Source organism: Coregonus lavaretus (genome assembly GCF_964263955.1).
Source record: "Coregonus lavaretus genome assembly, chromosome: 22".
Taxonomy (NCBI): Eukaryota; Metazoa; Chordata; class Actinopteri; order Salmoniformes; family Salmonidae; genus Coregonus; species Coregonus lavaretus.
The window spans coordinates 34,094,568-34,111,294 of record NC_140009.1 but is presented as its reverse complement, the minus strand read 5'-3'; the positions used below and the strand labels follow the sequence as shown (position 1 = coordinate 34,111,294).

The 16,727-nt window shown below is 47.7% G+C and overlaps 1 protein-coding gene across 1 annotated transcript in view; it reads left to right on the top strand.

The window, feature by feature from the left end:
* LOC311150235 (RNA-binding motif, single-stranded-interacting protein 2-like) overlaps positions 1–16,727 on the top strand; it is a 45,110-nt gene that overhangs the window by 5,491 nt on the left and 22,892 nt on the right. Inside the window, exons 2-4 of the mRNA XM_084187611.1 lie at positions 889–1,061; positions 12,821–12,879; positions 13,835–13,926. Coding sequence (XP_084043737.1) covers positions 889–1,061; positions 12,821–12,879; positions 13,835–13,926 — 324 coding nt within the window. The remainder of the gene's footprint in view (positions 1–888; positions 1,062–12,820; positions 12,880–13,834; positions 13,927–16,727) is intronic.

Here is a 16,727-nt window from a genome sequence, read left to right as displayed (position 1 = left end):
TTAACAGAGTGGGAGGTGACTACTGGGGGCTGGAATCAAGCTCATTCGGCTACTGAGGTCCATCCAATTTCCCCTCCAAAACGGGGTTAGCTCAGTCTTGATATAAATTGAGTTGTGTCTATTGCAGCCCTGCAGAGTGCCGACTCAACTGAAATGTGATTCATGTGAAGAGTTCTCTGTCTAGAAGTGTATCCATGGTCTGGTGATTATAGGTCATGATGGTAATGTTTTATGTTATGATTGCCCCCATTACAGACCATGGTAGCCTTACACTGAAAGCCTATCTAGCAGACAGTTAAGTACACTGCAATCCTATCTAGCAGACAGTTAAGTACACTGAAATCCTATCTAGGAGGCAGTGTAGTGAAATAACCAAATTGATATTGATTTCTCAGCCCTGGCCCCGGATCATTGGGTGCTATATTGACATGTTGCCCTTTGCTTAACCATCCACTGTAACTGGTGATCCTGCTAATTGTTTTCTTAATAGATTTTTGTAGATTAGGTTACACTCTAGTTAAGTATAAGTAGGTGGATCATGAACAGCCTGGAGAGTTGACTGATAACAGCCCAGATGTGATCTAATGGACGTGCCTTTTCAGGATTGTGGACTGTAGAGGATTGTAGCATTTTACTGTGACAGATTGGGGTTCAAATCTGGGTTTCCTGCCCATTTTAGCCTGCTGAGCCAAAGCCTATAGGCATAACGTCTCAAGCAAGGTTAGCCTACTCATCACACAAATTGGTTTTATCAAACCACCTCCGTTACATCATCACCAGATGTCTAATCTCACCCAGAATCAAATCTTGTGTACATGCTAGCCAGCTACTACCCAATGTAATCATATCTTGTTGCTGATGTCATATCCCGTCTCTGTCTCGCCCCAGCCGACATATGTGTCCTCCAGCCACCAGATGTCTCTAACCAGCCCGAACCCCACCACCACCAGCAGCAGCAGTAACGGCAGCCTCAGTGCAGAGCAGCTGAGCAAAACTAACCTCTACATCCGCGGCCTCCACCCGGGAACCACAGACCAGGACCTTGTCAAACTGTGTCAGCCGTGAGTAGCTCATCAACAAATCACTCCTCTACCACACAACACCTCACAGTGAAGCTATGGCTCTGTGTAAAATAAATGAACTGAGGTGGAAGAGGAAATTGTGTTAATGGGGATAGAGAGGGCCTGAAATAATGCTTTAGCTGAAAAGGCAAGAAGTGGGTGCACATTTCACAAGTATGTCACCAGTCAGTGGCCTGTGGAAAGATCAACAGGAGCTTGGGTTGTAACCTCAGACCTTTCAGGCTGGCACAACTGAGGGCAGACTTTCCAACAGCTAGCTTACTAAGCACGTTTTGTCTCTCTCCCTGGTGCTTCCTCTCTGTATGATGGTCTTGCCATCACCAGAGAATGAGCTCACTCAGCTTCCAGTGGTCCGAGTGGTTGGTATCTCTGCATATAAAAAAATAAAATATGATTGCAGTCATATACAGCATTTCCAATATGCATTATACACACAGCAGTGATAACCAGAACTGCCATGCCAGAGCCACTTGGTCTGTGTCTGTTAGATCTTCAATAAAACACCACATGAAAAAGCCAGTTGGGTGAAGATGAATGAGTTTGCTGCTCTTAATTGAATACTGGAGCTTGATGAGAAACAAAACAGTAGAAAGTGTGAGACATAAAGAGAGGGGAGAGGGAAGGAAGGAGAGAGATGAGGGGGAGGGAGAGGGAAGGAGAGATAAACAGGGGGAGAAAGTGAATGAAGGAGAGAGAGGGTGGGAAGTAGAGAGGGAGAGAAAAGGAATCAGAGGAAGAGAAACCGAGAGGGGGGGGGAAGGAGAGAAGGAGAAGGAGTGAGGTCTGCTATTTTCCAGCTGTCTGGAAGATATGGCTCACATGAGGCTGCCCAACCCCACAGGAAACCCTGAGCCCAGGGAAAAGGGAAATACAAACAAGGCCAGTGGCATGAAGAGGGGGATGGAGAGAGAGAGCGGGAGGGAGAGGGGGATGGAGGGAGAGAGGGGGCGGGGTTGAAGAGAGAGGGGGAATTAGGCGTAGGAATGTAGGGAGTTAAGGTTTTCTGTGTGAGGTGGTATGTGGGTAGTTCTGCTTTTACAGAGTAGATAAAATCACTACATGAAATTTGCTTTTGAGTAGAGGAGGGCATTAAACAAGGTGTACGGTTTTCTATACCATTATTGAGATGAAAATATGCTATGTTAAAAAGAGACAATAAAATAAGAATGGATGGTGCTAAGCAAGGTCTACTCTACTGTATATACACTGAGTGTACAAAACATTAGGAACTTTCCATGACATAGACTGACCAGGTGAATCCAGGTGAAAGCTATGATCCCTTATTGATGTCACTTGTTAAATCCACTTCAATCAGTGTAGATGAAGGGGAGGAGACATGTTAAAGAAGGATTTTTAAGCCTTGAGACAATTGAGACATCGATTGTGTATTTGTGTCATTCAGAGGGTGAATGGCAAGACAAAATATTTATGTGCATTTGAACAAGGTATGGTAGTAGGTGCCAGGCGCACCGGTTTGTGTCAAGAACTGCAACGCTGCTGGGTTTTTCACGCTCAACAGTTTCCTGTGTGTATCAAGAATGGTCCACCACCCAAAGGACATCCAGCCAATTTGACACAACTGTGGGAAGCATTGGAGTCAACATGGGTAGCATCCCTGTGGAACGCTTTCGACACCTTGTAGAGTCCATGTCCTGACGAATTGATGCTGTTCTGAGGGCAAAAGGGGTGCAACTCAATATTAGGAAGGTGTTCCTAATGTTTTCTACAATCAGTGTATGTAACTATAGAGAGCTTGGCGATACGGGGAAGAACATGAATAAAGTCATGAAATTAATGACGAAGTGAAAACTACAGGAAACATGAAGCCTGACATAACTAACTGCCAGTTGCTCCATGTGAGGCGAGGAACTCTGAGCACCTGGGTTCAGATAGTATGTTAAATCCTTCAAATACTATCTGATTAGGCTTGCCTGGTGCAATGGAATCAATGGACGAGTTTCATAAGTGCAAACCTTGCCCATCTGGAACACAATTGACATGCGCAATCAAACGCTCAGGTCTGGGGGGAATGGATGGGAGGTTGTTCTGCCTCCTAGCCCCAGCAGCGCAGCCTCTTTGAGTGGCTGGCTCTGGCCTGGCTTTAGCTGACTATGGGTGCTGTGCTAGACACTGTACTATCTGCTCTCTGCTCTCTCACACATGGCTGAGTCTCCTTCCCCTCCAACCTCCCCCTCTCCACATTATATAGCCACAGAGTCAGACCTACCAGCTGAATGCACTAGTAGATGGGCATCTCTTCATTGCACAATTAAGGAGGCCAGCAAAAACTGTACTGTACACAGCTAGTACCCAGGAGGAGAGAGAGAGAGCTTGTAGCAATCTTTCCCTCATGCAGTATTCTATGGGGATATTCACAGCTCAACTAAGGAGGCCTGCAAAGACGATATAATGCCCAGAGCAGAGAGCTAGTAGCAACCAGTTTCCCCCATGCAGTTGGATTATTCTAGGAGTGCTTTTCATTTGCACACAGAGCAATACTACCCATAAATAATGTATTGTTGATGTCACTAGAAAATAATGGATATGTTATGCCAAAGCATAATGTATTTGATGGCATCCTGCATAGATCATCAAACGTAATATGAAATAGTAATGTTACATTAGAGGTCAAATGCATATAGCACAAGTTTGCTTTAAAGCACATTTACAGTATGGTGGAGAATGTACTTTAGCTAATTCAATCTCTAAAGTTGTTTGGAATTGGAGACACCAGTGTAATATATGCAGAATAGCTTATTTTCCTGTTAGCTTTTAGTAGCCTATTTTTGGAATATACCAAATACCTGTATATGCCAGTTGGAGGAACATGTGTATAGAAAGAACAGGGGCTACCTGTCCTGTCTGTCTCTGTTAGTGCAGTACAGTGCAGGTTGAGAAACAATGAGAGGATTTTCAAAACACCCGTCTCCTTAACAAGTGTGTGATGTTCACATGCTGTAGTAAAAAAGTTAAATCTGTGCTAAAAGAGAAGGGCAAGGGCAGCCCTTACTCCTTTGGTTAGTGTGTGCCTAAACCCTGCTGTAAAGCTGGGGTAGCTATGATAGGTAGATAGAGGGGCAGTAGGACCCAGAGATGAGGCTCTGTTCTGGGTGTTGTGTTAGCTAGCAGAGTGAGAGAGAGAGTGTTGCGGTGGATCCCAACCAGCCAGCCAGCCAGGCAGGTTTGCTTGTACAGCACATAACAGCACAGCCAAGGCAAGGAGAGTGAGATCAGGTTACAGAACATGCACATGCCGAGAGAGATGCAGGGAGTTGATATCCTGCTTCTGCAGTGTTGGTGCAGAAACAAGGGAGATCGTAAAGCTAGGTCTACAGTACAAATAATTACTATACAGCAATGTACATGCCCAATGTGTTCCTCCTGGAACAAAGATAATTAAGTCAAGGCTTCTACATATACAGTGAGCTATAAAGTATTGGGACAGTGACACATTTTTTGTGGTTTAGGCTCTGTACTCCAGCACTTTGGATTTGAAACGATACAATGACGATGAGGTTAATAAAGTGCAGACTGTCAGCTTTAATTTGAGGGTATTTCCATATCGGGTGAACCGTTTAGGAATTACAGCACTTTTTGTACATAGGGGACCAAAAGTATTGGGACAAATTCACATATGTATTAAAGTAGTCCAAAGTTTAGTATTTGGTCCCATATTCCTAGCATGCAATGATTAGATCAAGCTTGTGATTTTACAAACTTGTTGAATGCATTTGCTGTTTGTTTTGGTTGTGTTTCAGATTATTTGGTGCCCAATAGAAATGAATGGTAAATAATGTAATTGTATCATTCTAAATCCAAAGTGCTGGAGTACAGAGCCAAAACCACACAATAAATGTCACTGTCCCAATACTTTTGGAGATCACTATATTTCCAACTACAACAAAACAATGATCAATAATGCATTGGGTCATTTATTATAAGCTAGCGCTACAATATGCATTAATAGACAGCATGTACAGGCCCTATATGTTCCTCCTGGAAAGAACATGATTAAGTCAGATGAGTAAAATGAGTAAGACAGCAATGTATGGTTGCTAGGAAACAGAGGGAAAGCGTATTGGTTTAGTTATATTTAGTACTACACTATCACGTTTCAGGAGAAGACCCAGATGCAGACAGTGTCGAAGTAACAAAAGTTTATTACAAAAACAGGGGGCAGGCAAACAACAGGTCAAGGGCAGGCAGAGGTCAGTAATCCAGATCAGAGTCCAAAAGGTACAGAACGGCAGGCAGTCTCAGGGTCAGGGCAGGCAGAGGTCAATAATCCAGGGTGGTGTGACAAGGTACAGAATGGCTGGCAGGCTCAGGGTCAGGGCAGGCAGAATTGTCAAAACTAGAAAACAGGAACTTGAAAAAGACAGGAGCAAGGGGAAAAACGCTGGTAGGCTTGACAAAACAAAACGAACTGGCAACAGAAAAACAGAGAACACAGGTATAAATACACTAGGGATAATGGGGAAGATGGGAGACACCTGGAGGGGGGTGGAGACAATCACAAAGACAGGTGAAACAGATCAGGGTGTGACAGTACTCCCACCTCTAGGGGCGCCACCTGGCATGTTACCTGGGTGCATACATGGTTGGCCGGGGTGCCAGCGTTGAAACTCAGCGATGAGGCCTGGGTCCAAGATGTCCCTACCGGGGACCCAGCAACTGTCCTCCGGGCCATAACCCTCCCAGTCAACCAGGGACTGGAAGCCCCTGCCCTGAGGTCGAACCTTCAGGAGACGCCTCACCATGTACGCCGGTTGGCCGTCAATGAGACGTGGAGAGGGATCGGCCTGGAAGCAGGAGACAAAGGGGTGTGAGACATGGGATTGATCCTAGATACATGAAAAGTGGGATGTATACGGAGGGTACGGGGCAACAGAAGACGAACAGCAGAGGGGCTAATGATCTTGGAGATGGGGAAAGGGCCGATAAACCGGGGGGGAAAGTTTGCGGGACTCCACCCGGAGGGGCAAATCTCGGGTGGCCAACCATACCTTCTGCCCGAGACGATACCGGGGAGCTGGGGTCCGGTGGTGGTCCGCTTGTCGTCAATACCTGGAGGTGGTCTTGAGAAGAGCCATCCAGGTACGACGACAGCAGCGGACAAACATCGGGGCCGAGGGTATGCCGACCTCTTCCTCTTGCTCCAGGAAGAGCAGGGGCTGATAACCAAGGGAACACTCAAAGGGCAAAAGACCCGTAGCAGAGCAGGGAAGGGTGTTGCGGGCGTATTCGACCCACACTAGTTGCTGGCTCCAGGTGGTGGGGTTGGCAGAGACCAGGCATCGCAGAGTCGTCTCCAGATCTTGGTTAGCTTGCTCCGACTGGCCGTTGGGCTGAGGGTGGAAACCGGAGGACAGGCTGGCCGACGACCCAATGAGTGTGCAGAACGCCTTCCAGAACTGGGACGAGAACTGAGGACCCCGGTCGGAGACGTGCTGCACCATGAGCTGGGCCGTCTCTTTGGCGGAGGGTAGCTTGGGGAGAGGAATGAAGTGGGTGGCTTTGGAAAACCGGTCCTCAACTGTCAGGATGGCGGTGTTGCCATCAGACGGGGGAAGACCTGTGACAAAGTCCAGGGATATGTGAGACCTGGGACGGTGAGGAACAGGTAGAGGTTGGAGGAGACCAGCCGGAGCTTGCCGAGGAGTCTTGTTCTGCGCACAGATCGTGCAGGCAGCGATGAACGCGGAGATGTCAGGAACCATGATAGCCCACCTAAAGCATTGACGCACAAAGGCCAGGGTCCAACAGGAGCCCGGGTGGTAGGTAAGCCTGGAGGAGTGGGCCCACTCCAGGACCAAGGAGTGGACAGCGTCAGGAACAAACATCCGGTAATCTGGGCCCCCCCCGGGGTTCGGCTGGGAACGCTGCGCCTCCCGTACCTGCTTCCCTATTCCCCAACGGAGTGCCGTCGCCAAGCACAAGGTGGGAAGGATGGTCTCGGATTCCGGGGGTGTAGCCGCGGGGCTATAGCGTCGTGACAGCGCATCTGGCTTGACATTCTTGGATCCCGGTCAGTATGAGAGGGAGAAGTTGAACCGGGTGAAAAGCAGGGCCCACTTAGCTTGCCTGGAATTGAGACGCTTGGCGGTGTGGAGATATTCCAAGTTCTTGTGGTGCGTCCACACAATGAACGGATGTTCCGCCCCCTCCAGCTAGTGCCTCCACTCCTCCAATGCCATCTTCACTGCGAAGAAGCTCACGATTCCCCACATTGTAATTCCTCTCCGTGGTGTTGAGGCGATGGGAGAAGAAGGCGCAGGCATTTAACTTGAGGTCCAGGGCCGAACGCTGGGACAGGACCGCCCCCATTCCGACATCCGAAGCGTCGGACTCCACCACGAACTGGCGGGACGGGTCAGGATGAACCAAGATGGGAGCAGTGGTGAAACGGTGTTTGAGGTCCTGGAATGCCCTTTCAGCAGCTGGGGACCATGTGAACGGAACCTTGGGAGAGATGAGTGCAGACGGGGGAAGCCAGGGTGCTGTATCCCCAGATAAAGCAGCGATAAAAGTTGGTGAATCCCAGGAAATGTTGCAGCTGCACTCTGGATGTAGGCTGGGGCCAATCCACCACCGCTCTCACCTTCCCGGGATCCATCTCTACACTCCCTGCAGCAATGATGTAGCCCAGGAAGGGGATGGTGGAGCGATGGAATTCGCATTTCTCAGCTTTCACAAAAAGCTGGTTCTCCAGGAGGCGTTGGAGGACCTGTCGGACGTGGAGCACGTGTTCTTGGGCAGAGTGGGAGAAGACGAGGATGTCGTCGAGGTAGACGAAGACGAACCGGTTCAACATGTAGCGGAGAACATCACTAACCAGGGCCTGGAACACAGCTGTGGCATTGGTAAGGCCAAATGGCATGACCAGATACTTGTAGTGACCGCGTTGAAGGCAGTCTTCCACTCGTCCCCCTCCCGTATCCGCACCAGGTGGTAGGCATTCCGTAGGTCCAGCTTGGAGAATACTTTGGCCCCCTGGAGCGGCTCGAAGGCCGAGGACATGAGTGGTTGCGGGTAGCGGTTCTTCACCGTGATGTCGTTGAGGCCCCGGTAGTCGATGCACGGGCACAGGGTTTTGTCCTTCTTCTCCACAAAGAAGAACCTTGCGCCGGCGGGGGAGGCAGAAGGACGGATGAACCCGGCAGCTAGGGAGTCCTCAATGTAGGTCTCCATAGCCTTGGTCTGCGGACCCGACAGTGAGTACAGTCGTCCCCGGGGCGGAGTGGTGCCTGGGAGAAGGTTGATTCCGCAGTCGTAGGGTCGGTGCGGTGGAAGCGAAGTGGCCCGTGCCTTACTGAACACCTCCCGGAGGTCCTCGTACTCCGTGGGAATGGCGGAGAGGGCCGAGGCAACTTTCGAGCCGCCAGGAAGACGTCCCGGGGAAGGCTGTGCTGACTTCAGGCAATGAGCGTGGCAGAACGGGCTCCAGCCCATGATGGCACCAGTAGACCAGTCAATAAACCCAATACCACGGGAACCTGAGGAGACTTAATTAGCAGGAATTGGATCGTCTCGCTGTGGTTCCCTGACACTCGTAGGTTGATGGGGGTGGTATTGTGGATGACCCGGCCTATAGAGCGCCCGTCCAGCGCTCTAACATCCATGGGAATGGAGAAGAGCTGAGTGGGGACGCCAGGGTAGCGTCCATTAAGCTCTCATCGGCCCCAGAGTCGATGAGTACCCAGAGAGATTTTGACTGGTTCCCCCACAGCAAGATTGCATGAAAGGGGGTGCGAGTAAGGGGAGAGGAAAAGGTATCCGTATGGCCCACCAGAGTACTCGATCCTACCGGTGAGCCTGGTCTTTTAGTGGACAGGTGGACACAAAATGACCAGTAGTCCCGCAATACAGGCAACTATTTCAACAAGCATTTTGGAATTTCAACAAGCATTTTGCTACGGCTGGCCATGCTTTCCACCTGGCTACCACTACCCTGGCCACCAGCTCTGCACCCTCCGCTGCAACTTGCCCATGCCCCCCCCCGCTTCTCCTTCACACAAATCCAGACAGCTGATGTTCTGAAAGAGCTGCAAAATCTGGACCCCTACAAATCATCTGGGCTAGACAATCTGGACCCTTTCTTTCTAAAACTAGCCGCCGAAATTGTCGCAACCCCTATTACTAGCCTGTTCAACCTCTCTTTTGTAACGTCTGAGATCCCCAGAGATTGGAAAGCTGCCGCGGTCATCCCCCTCTTCAAAGGGGGTGACACTCTAGATCCAAACTGTTACAGACCCATATCCATCCTGCCCTGCCTTTCAAAAGTTTTTGAAAGCCAAGTCAAGAAACAGATCACCGACCATTTCGAATCCCACCGTACCTTCTCCGCTATGCAATCCGGTTTCCAAGCTGGTCATGGGTGCACTTCAGCCACGCTCAAGGTCCTAAACGATATTATAACCGCGATCGATAATAGACAGTACTGTGCAGCCGTTTTCATTGACCTGGCCAAGGCTTTCGACTCTGTCAACCACCGCATTCTTATTGGCAGACTAAATAGCCTTGGTTTCTCAAATGATTGCCTCGCCTGGTTCACCAACTACTTCTCAGATAGAGTTCAATGTGTCAAATCGGAGGGCCTGTTGTCTGGACCTATGGCAGTCTCTATGGGGGTGCCACAGGGTTCAATTCTTGGGCCGACTCTTTTCTCTGTGTATATCAATGACGTCGCTCTTGCTGCTGGTGACTCTCAGATCCACCTCTACGCAGACGACACCATTTTGTATACATCTGGCCCTTCATTGGACACTGTGTTAACAAACCTCCAAACGAGCTTCAATGCCATACAACACTCCTTCAGTAGCCTCCAACTGCTCTTAAACACTAGTAAAACTAAATGCATGCTCTTCAACTGAACGCTGCTTGCACCCGCCCACCCGACTAGAATCACTACTCTCGACGGGTCTGACCTAGAGTATGTGGACAACTACAAATATCTAGGTGTCTGGTTAGACTGTAAACTCTCCTTCCAGACTCACATTAAGAATCTCCAATCCAAAGTTAAATCTAGAATCGGTTTCCTATTTCGCAACAAAGCCTCCTTCACTCATGCTGCCAAACATGCCTTTGTAAAACGGACTATCCTACCGATCCTTGACTTCGGCGATGTCATTTACAAAATAGCCTCCAACACTCTACTCAGCAAATTGGATGTAGTCTATCACAGTGCCATCCGTTTTGTCTCCAAAGCCCCATATAATACCCACCACTGTGACCTGTACGCTCTTGTTGGCTGGTCCTCACTACATATTCGTCGCCAAACCCACTGGCTCCAGGCCATCTATAAATCACTGCTAGGCAAATCCCCGCCTTATCTTAGCTCATTGGTCACCATAGCAACACCCACCCGTAGTCTGCGCTCCAGCAGGTATATCTCACTGGTCATCCCCAAAGCCAACACCTCCTTTGGCCGCAATTCCTTCCAGTTCTCTGCTGCCAATGATTGGAACAAATTGCAAAAATCTCTGAAGCTGGAGACACTTATCTCCCTCACTAACTTTAAGCATCAGTTGTCAGAGCACCTTACCGATCACTGCACCTGTACACAGCCCATCTGAAATTAGCCCGCCCAACTACCTCATCCCTATATTGTTATTTATTTTGCTCATTTGTACCCCAGTATCTCTATTTGCACATCATCTCTTGCACATCTATCATTCCAGTGTTAATACTAATTGTAATTATTTTGCACTATAGCCTATTTATTGCCTTACCTCCATAACTTGCTACATTTGCACACACTGTATATATATGTATTTCTGTTGTATTTTTGACTTTGTTTTGTTTTACCCCATATGTAACTCTGTGTTGTTGTTTTTATCGCACTGCTTTGCTTTATCTTGGCCAGGTCGCAGTTGTAAATGAGAACTTGTTCTCAACTGGTTTACCTGGTTGAATAAAGGTGAAATAAAAAAAATATTTTAAAAAAATGTGTGTGAAGCCTGTATTGCCGTTCGGCTGGAGACAGGCTAGCTCTGCCTAGTTTCATCGGCTCGGAAAGAGGTGAATCGGCAGACTTCGGAGACTCTCGGGGGAACTCGGGTAGCCTCGGGTTCTCTCAGCAACGGAACCGTTGGGGACTTCCGGGATGCCTCGGAGGCGAGGTGGAATCCTTCCTCTCCTTCCTTCATTCCCGTAGTCGCCCATCGATCCGAATGGTCAAGGCGATGAGCGAGTCGAGATCTGTCGGTAGTTCCCGGGCTGCAAGCTCATCCTTTACTTCCTCCGATACTCCGTGCAAGAACGTGTCAAACAGCGCTTCCGGGTTCCAGGCACACTCAGCTGCCAACGTGCAGAAATCCAATGCATAGTCTGCCACAATGCGGGATTCTTGCCGAAGCTGGAGTAACTTCCGGCCAGCCTCGCTCCCGGACAATGGAGCGTCGAAAACCTTCTTTACCTCCTGCATGAACTCCTCCAGACTGAAGCATACGGCCGACTGTTGTTCCCACACTGCCGTAGCACAGGCGAGAGCCCTCCCGGACATCAGTGGGATGAGGTACACTATCTTAGAGTGGTCTGAGGGGACGGAGGAGGGCTGCAGCTCGGTGATGAGCGAACACTGAGCGGGAAATGCCCGACAGGTTCCCGACTCTCCAGCGAAGCGTTCCGGGGGAGGTAAGCGGGGTTCTCGGGAAACCGGGGTGGCCGGGGAGGCCGCGCTGCTAATATCTGGGTTACTGAGGGGCTGAGAGGTTACCGTCGTGGTAGGCTGCCTAACAGACAACCCGCGGAATTGCTCCCGCTTGGTCATGGCGTTCGGCCAAGGTCTGGAACCCTTCCATGAGACCATGAAGCAACTCCTCGTGACTTCCAATGGTGGCTCCTTGGGAGGAGATGGCGTTGCGGAGCTGGTCCGAGTTTGCTGGGTCAGTCATGGCCAGTTCGTACTATCACGTTTCAGGAGAAGACCCAGATGCATACAGTGTCGAAGTAACAAAGGTTTATTACAAAAACAGGGGGCAGGCAACCGACAGGTCAAGGGCAGGCAGAGGTCAACAATCCAGATCAGAGTCCAAAAGGTACATAACGGCAGGCAGTCTCAGGGTCAGGGCAGGCAAATCAATAATCCAGGGTGGTGTGACAAGGTACAGAACTGCAGGCAGGCTCAGGGTCAGGCCAGGCAGAATGGTCAAAACCGGGAAAACTAGGAAACAGGGGGGGAAGGGGAAAAACGCTGGTAGGCTTGACGAAACAAAACGAACTGGCAACAGACAAACAGACAACACAGGTATAAATACACTGGGGATAATGGGGAAGATGGGCGACACCTGGAGGGGAGTGGAGACAATCACAAAGACAGGTGAAACAGATCAGGGTGTGACATACACAGTGTGTAATGTAGTATTGCTTATCTACACTACACCAACACTCCATTTCACAGTGTGCTCCGCCTTGATGACAGGGTTATGATGAGCCTCATATACATTGATGGAGTGATGTTGGATTGAGTAGGATGTGGGAATCCTTTTGGGAATCACTCCACCCGTTCTACTCCATACCACATTCCACTTCTCAAAACGTATTTCCACAGATCAATTAGTTCAATTCACATACCGTAATCACTTTGAACTAGATTAGACCCCTAAAGCCTTTATAATACCTCAACCCTGTCAGCTAAGATGATATGATGATAGTAATGAAAAAATGGTCTGTACACAGTAGAAGCATTGTTTGGTCCCCAGAAACCCTGACCATCCATCCACCTTTGTGTTTTCCAGGTATGGGAAAATTGTGTCCACTAAAGCCATCCTGGACAAGACCACCAACAAATGCAAAGGTGAGGAGAGGTGTTTTGTAAAAAAAAACATACACCTACACAAACAAACACATGGACACACACACAAACACAGACGCACACAAACACAAACGCATGGACACACACACAAACACAAACACAAACACACACACAAACACACCACACCTACACGCAGTTGTATGTCACACACAGCTCAAACATTACGTGCAAACATCCCAGAGAGCCTCTGTCTGTTTATTCTCAGCAGGTGTTTCGTGATGTTACCCATAACGCCATTGTAGGCAGCTTAGCGTTGGTTACATACAGTAACTCCACCGTTGGTTACATACAGTAACTCCACCGTTGGTTACATACAGTAACTCCACCGTTGGTTACATACAGTAACTCCACCGTTGGTTACATACAGTAACTCCACCGTTGGTTACATACAGTAACTCCACCGTTGGTTACATACAGTAACTCCACCGTTGGTTACATACAGTAACTCCACCGTTGGTTACATACAGTAACTCCACCGTTGGTTACATACAGTAACTCCACATCTGGCCACAGTAGAGGGATAGACTATTCTCCTAAACCTGTCTCCACAACAGAGGTTCTGTTCTGTAGCATTATCCTAAACCTGACCACAGTGCAGTAGTGGAGAGAATCTGTTCTGTCATATTATCCTTAACCTGTCTGCTGTTTCAGCCCCATTCAACGCTTACCTGCACAGGACCTGCATGATTTGAGGTGTCATGCCCATAGGTAGATACTGTATCTATCTCTATGCTCATGCTTAGGGACAGGTGTTTTTCATTATCATGTTCCTGGCAAGGAATAACTCTGGTCCCTAGTTATAGTCTATAGTTTTACGTTTTTCCTGGTCAGGTCATATAGTCCTAGTCAGAAAAATCCCTGCCCTAGGCCTGTTGCCATAGTATGTACTTCTCAGTGTCACAACTCAAAGTAAGTATGTCTGTCTTTGTCCCTGCAGGCTATGGCTTTGTTGACTTTGACAGTCCGTCTGCGGCACAGAAAGCAGTGACAGCACTGAAAGCTGGTGGAGTCCAGGCTCAGATGGCTAAGGTAAGATGTCTTCTCTCTCTCTCTCTCTCTCTCTCTCTCTCTCTCTCTCTCTCTCTCTCTCTCTCTCTCTCTCTCTCTCTCTCTCTCTCTCTCTCTCTCTCTCTCTCTCTCTCTCTCTCTCTCTCTCTCTCTCTCTCTCTCTCTCTCTCTCTCTCTCTCTCTCTCTCTCTCTCTCTCTCTCTCTCTCTCTCTCTCTCTCTCTCTCTCCGTTTCTACATCGCTCCCCCCTTTCTGAGTGCAGAGCTCTCCTTGTTGTGGTTGTTCTTTTGTCTTTGTGTGGTGGCCCTTGAGAGAGTAGTGTGTCGACCAATTAAGCCCATTGGTGTGTGTATGTGTGCCTGCGCTTGCATGTGTGTGTGTGTCTTACAGAGGTGCTCAGGGAGTGTGTCCCAGGCAGGCAGCTCCTGCTCCCTCAGCACCCTGTACAAAGGGCTAGCCTGTTCTCCCTGGTGGAGTGAGGCAGGAGGCTGAGTCACTGTCTGAGCAGCTCTCTCCCCAGCCTCCCCAGCCCAGTACCAGTATCCAGTGCCCAGCCACAAACCTTGTCTCACCGGCTGGCCTCTTGGCACACTCTCAAACCACACATTTGGCAACCACACACACTCACACACAGACTGCTTCAACCTCAGCCCTGCACCATCTCTGACACACACTAAACTTACACTTGGCAAATACACACACACACACACATACACACAAGCACACACTGCTTCAACCTGAGCCTGCACCATCACTGACATACGCTAAACTTTTACACTTGGCAACTACACACACACACACACACACACACACACACACACACACACACACACACACACAGCCCAAGATTAACACACGCAGCCCACAGGATCAGAACAGAGCAGATTACATTTCACCAGAATGACTCACAATGAGTCAGAAATGTGTCTGGGTACGTATCAGACAGAAATATGGGTTGTTCAGTATGTGAGAACACTTGTGAATGTCAGTGATCCAGCACAAGGGGAGATCAGCTTCCCAGCTAACAATTCTAGGGAGAGAGAGCATTTTTGTAATGTTACCCATAATATTCCCTTAATGTTTGAGTGTCCATTTCTCCGTTAGTTAGGGGAACATTCTATCAATGTTAGCAAAAAACATTCTGAGAACCTTTTTAGAATATTTTGGTGTAAAAGTTAAGGGGAATATTCCCATAATGTCAGGATAACTTATCTAGAACGTGGTTACAATGTTCTCAGAATATACAACATTAATGTTCTATACATGTTTTATGGGACGTTGCTATAATATTAATTTGTCCAGTTGTCTGAGGGTTCGAAAAATATTCCCATCAACGTCCCTCCAAACATACACAGGACAGGGTTGCCATGTTCTCAGAATAGAAGATATGAATGTTCTAGACACATTTCATGAGAACGTTGCATGAACATTCTGGTTTCCAGTTTTCAGGCCTTGTTACTGTTTCCAAGCCTATGGGTTTGTAGCATCAACCGCGCAGCACACACACACTTACACACACCAACTGATTAATGGCCTGCTGAACTTTTCTTTTTTCTCTTGCTTTGTTTGTTCTTTTCCATATTATGTCGATCTTTGAGAAGCTACCCAGGAAAGGGCTGAAAATAGCCCATATCAAAAGATGTAGCCTTAGAAATAAGGTTCATTAAATCAATAACTTGCTAACATCAGATAACATTCATATATTAGCCATTTCTGAGACTCACTTAGATAATTCATTTGATGATACAGAAGTAGCAATACAAGGATATACCATCTAAGAGACAGGAATGATTATGGGGAGGTGTTGCTATATATATTCAGAGCCATATCCCTGTAATGCTTAGAGAAGATCTCATGTCAAGTGTTATTGAAGTGCTGTGGTTGCAGGTTCACCTGCCTCATCTAAAGCCTATTCTTTTGGGGTGTTGCTATAGGCCACCAAGTGCTAACAGTCAGTATCTAAATAATGTGGGTGAAATGCTTGATTGTGTATGTGATGTAAACAGAGAACTGAATATTGACTGGTTTTCATCAAGCTGTCCGCTCAAAAGGAAGCTTCTCACTGTAACCAGTGCCTGTAATCTGATTCATGTTATTCATCAATCTACCAGGGTGTTTACAAACACTACAGGAACAAGATCATCCACATGTATTGATCACATTTTTACTAATATTTTACTGTAGAACTTTGTTCTAAAGCTGTATCCGTACCCAGTGGATGCAGTGATCACAATATAGTGGCTATATCCAGGAAAGTTCTAAAATAGTGTATAAGAGATCATACAAAATATTTTGCTGAGACTTATGTGGATAATGAAAAAAATATGTGTTGGTCTGATGTGATTAATAAGGAGCATCCAGACGCTGCACTTGATGAATTAATGAAATTGCTTCTTCCAATTATTGATAAACATGCACCTGTTAGGAAACTGCCTGTTAGAACGGTTAAGGCTCCATGGATTGATGAGGAATTGATAAACTGTATGGTTGAAAGAGATGGGGCAAAAGGAGTGGCTAATAAGTCTGCTGCACATCTGACTGGCTGACTTACTGCAAAAAGAAGAAGAAACTGTATTATGAAGCCAAGATCAATGATATAAAAAATGATGGGAATTTTTTTTTTAGAGTACTTTCAATGAATTATGTCCAGAAAGACTAATTCAACTCCATCTTCATCGAATCAGATGGTGTTGCCAATTATTTTAATGATTACTTTATTGCCAAGGTATCTGTCATATCTTTAATCTGAGTCTAGAGGAAGGTGTTTGTCCTCAGGCCTGGAGGGCAAACAGTGGTAAAGTGGCATTTACAGGTTCTAACAG